The sequence below is a fragment of the Tamandua tetradactyla genome, chromosome 18, assembly GCF_023851605.1.
Source record: "Tamandua tetradactyla isolate mTamTet1 chromosome 18, mTamTet1.pri, whole genome shotgun sequence".
Classification (NCBI taxonomy): domain Eukaryota; kingdom Metazoa; phylum Chordata; class Mammalia; order Pilosa; family Myrmecophagidae; genus Tamandua; species Tamandua tetradactyla.
Window position 1 is genome coordinate 49,020,400 of NC_135344.1, and position 3,486 is coordinate 49,023,885.

General features: G+C 53.0%; 1 protein-coding gene across 7 annotated transcripts in view; it reads left to right on the top strand.

Annotated features, from left to right (window-relative positions):
• The first annotated feature begins 953 nt into the window (after positions 1 to 953).
• Positions 954 to 3,486, top strand: part of NOL4 (nucleolar protein 4) — a 377,490-nt gene continuing 374,957 nt past the window's right edge. For 3 of the 7 annotated variants that reach the window (XM_077135662.1, XM_077135666.1, XM_077135667.1), the window contains exon 1: positions 955 to 1,629. In XM_077135662.1, coding sequence (XP_076991777.1) covers positions 1,366 to 1,629 — 264 coding nt within the window. In that variant the 5' untranslated portion in view covers positions 955 to 1,365. Of the gene's footprint in view, positions 1,630 to 3,486 lie in introns of all 7 variants that reach the window. The other 4 variants (XR_013165209.1, XM_077135663.1, XM_077135672.1 and 1 more) reach the window with 3 other exon arrangements.

Here is a 3,486-nt window from a genome sequence, read left to right on the forward strand (position 1 = left end):
GCCGCCTTCCCGGCTGCGTCGCTCCCCGGGACGCGCGCGGGCCTCGGCAGAGTATAATAAAGAGGAGCGGCCGCAGCCGCTGCGCGAGGAGGATGGGAACTCCCCTATTTCCAGCTCTGTGACAAACGGACCGAAATCCTGAATGGAGGAGCCGCTGACTTCATTTGCTGGGGAAAATCGTCCAGAGGAACTCGTATTTGGCTGCTCTGAGAGGTGGTGGGGGTGTCCATGACGTGGCTGGGGGTAATAGACATCTGAAACCTCCCGTGTGAACTGCAAACTGTGACCAAGCAAGGAGAAAATAACCTCTTTTATTTTCATGCAAAGGGTTTTAAGCATCTGTATCATAAATTACTTCTATGCCTTATCCCCAGTTCAGCAGAAATCAGAGGAGTCCTGTCTAGGCGCCCCATCATTATCCCGGAGACCCGCCGCCGCCAACCGCCTGCCTTCGTTTTCCCACATCCCCCCGGAACGGAGATCTGTTTGGGTATCACAGTCCATCCTGTAGAACTATGGCCACATCTCCATGAACGCTTTGCTAATTTCTGGGACTTAACTCCCAGAACCTCCGTGCGGGGCTGGAATTTTGCCTAAATGATTCGAGGAAATGACATTTTAAGCCGTTTTAAAAGCACGTTGTTTTTGAAAAAAGCATTCCCTTAAAGCAGGATTTGATAGGTTTAAAGACGTGACAGGTAAGAACTTTCTCTCTTTCTAGTCTTTTAACCCCCGACGCGGGGAAGGTCGACGCGGAGCAGGACCCTGGAGGACCGAGAGCCCAGAGCCCCGTGTGCCCTTCGGGGCTCGCTGGCGCGGGCCCCGCGGCTGCCTTGGGGAGAGGCGCAGCCCTCACTCGTGGACCGCAGGGCCGGCGGCTGGGGAAGCGGCTGGGGCGCGCGCGGGAGGCGGCGCTGCGCTCCACCTGCCTTGCCCTGGACCCAGCCCGCGGGCGAGGCGTCGAGGGACCACCCCGAGTCAATATTGGGATTTTAAATAAACCAAGGAATGGGATTTTAATTATTCAAAACCCAGCTCCTCCGGGACGGATGCTGTTGGGATGGTCCGGGCCACACAATATTAAAGAGGCCGATCACTAAAGGGACGAGGAAAAAGCGTCCTAGACATCCACTGCAATTGCGAATGAACCGGAGACTTGGTAGCCCAGGGCACTGATTGCTGGTGCCCAGCCGGACCCTCCTCCCCTCGCCCCATTCCCCACCCCACCCCCCACCCCAGCAGCTCTGGCAGCAGCCGGGACCTCGCCTCCCTGCATTGTGGCCGGGGCTGCATTTTTCATGAGCCCGGGGTGAACAGGTGCGAAGTGCGCTGGGAGCATCCGGCCGACGGCCGAGCGCGGGGAACATGGAGAGCGAGCGCGACATGTACCGCCAGTTCCAGGACTGGTGCCTCAGGACTTACGGGGACTCAGGCAAGACCAAGACGGTGACCCGTAAAAAATACGAGCGGATCGTCCAGCTCCTCAACGGCTCCGAGTCGAGCTCCACGGACAACGCCAAATTTAAATTCTGGGTCAAATCGAAGGGCTTCCAGCTGGGCCAGCCCGACGAGGTCCGCGGGGGCGGTGGCGGCGCCAAGCAAGTGCTCTACGTGCCCGTCAAGACCACGGTGAGTGACTCGCCTTCTTCTGTTATTTGTCTGCCCGAGCAGCCCGGCGGGGAGGGGGGAGAGAGGGGGGAGAAAGGGGGAGCCGTGAGCTACCGTTGGCTCGTGTGCCCCCCACCTTCCTCAACCCCCTCCCCAAGTCGTCCCCACTCGCTTTAGCCAGGCGCGTTTCCCCGCCGCCGAGTCTTTGTGGTTCTGTATTTTAAAGCGGCAGCGCACCTCCAGGGCCCGCCGCCCTCCCGGCCTCGCCGCTCGGCGCCCCGCCGCGGTAGCTTGCTTCCCTGGGTCGGGCGGTGTCCGGCGTCCTCCGGGTGGGCCATTGTCCCATGTCCTTCGCTGGGCGCCTGGCACGTGTCCCACCGCCGCCGCCACCGCGCATACAGGCCACGCTGGAACCCCAGCCACACGCTCTGATAATAGACGATTCTGATCGATAGTCTATAGTGTCTTCTCATTGGCACAAAGCCTGAATGTGGCGCTCGTCGTGGATGTGGGGTTTTCCCCAGGACGCTATCAGATTTTATTGTTAGACCGTAGCCTGAGAGACATGGTCAGTCCGAACGCCTCGATGACTCCCCGAGACGGTCGCCAAGGCTGTTTAAATCGTAGATAAGGTCCGGGAGATTTCCTTTTCTCCGCTCCCCGCCCTCCCCCGTTCCCTTCCTCACTCCCCCCCTTCCACAAATAAAGCAGCAGCTAGATGATGAACAACAAAGGGAGATGGGTTTGGGCGCGATCAAATGGTGTATGTATTTGTTCCTCCTTCTGGGATGGCTCAAGTCTCAAGGCCACAAGGCTCCCAGCCCAGGCTCGGTGAGGCAGTGGCACTGAGGACCGAGTAGACCTCAGCCTCACTAGGCACAAGCCTGTGGGGCTGGGGAGGCAGCAGCATCAATTTCCTTTATAAGAAGATGGGAACTGTGGGCTCCGAGTAGGATTGCAGATCAGATCCGTAAGACCGCTTTCTGCATCGCTCTACCGTGGGTACTCGCCTGCAGTAGGGGTGGGGGAGGGTATCTGGCATCCTTTGCATTTTTGCCTCGCTTTGGATTTTCTTGAGCATTTACTCCTTCCCCCCGCCCCCTTCTATACTGGCAACTGTTCCCCGGCGCAGTATTCCTGGAGGATGCTAGAAAGGAGACGTCTTGAAAGCGATTCTTCGCTCTCTAACGGAGGTATATTAAATTGGAAATGTGTGCATGAAAGATTTTTCAAAGAATTGTTTGAAGGATCTTAGTTTTGGAAAACAGTTTATGGTTTCCCTAGATTGAATAAGGACGGTTGTTTGAAGGAAATCTGTTTCTTTTGGAATTTATATAGAAAATAGGAAATGGAAAAAAAGGTGCTTTGGAAACACCCATAAAAGTTCTGCTATTCAAAAAAAAAAGTACTATTGTTGGAAGGTTTCTAGGAGATCCAAATCTATAAATGCAGATTCTCCTTTCACACGTGGCACTGCTAAAGACAATGGTGAAATTACATTCTTGCTGCACTAAATAATGGAGACTAGATGAGCATGAAATAGAACTGAGTTTTTTTTGACATCTGATGGTCCAGAAGTCTGTTGTAGAGAATGAAGCGTTTTGATTCACTTTTATTGGGAGAACCATTAAGAATGTGATTAAAAAAATTTTTTTTTTTGTTAAATTAAACTAAAATTCAAGACGTAAGAATCTCTTTTCCTTTGGGCAATACTGGGCTAACTGAATAAATAAAATAATACTTAAAGTATATTTATTTAAAATATAGTTGAATATTATCCTGCATATTTTAAAGAAAAATTTCCAGCTAGGAAGTTATTTTCTTTTCTTCATTCTCTCTCCTATCTTAAGCTGTAGCTCTCTGTTTACCTGTCAGATA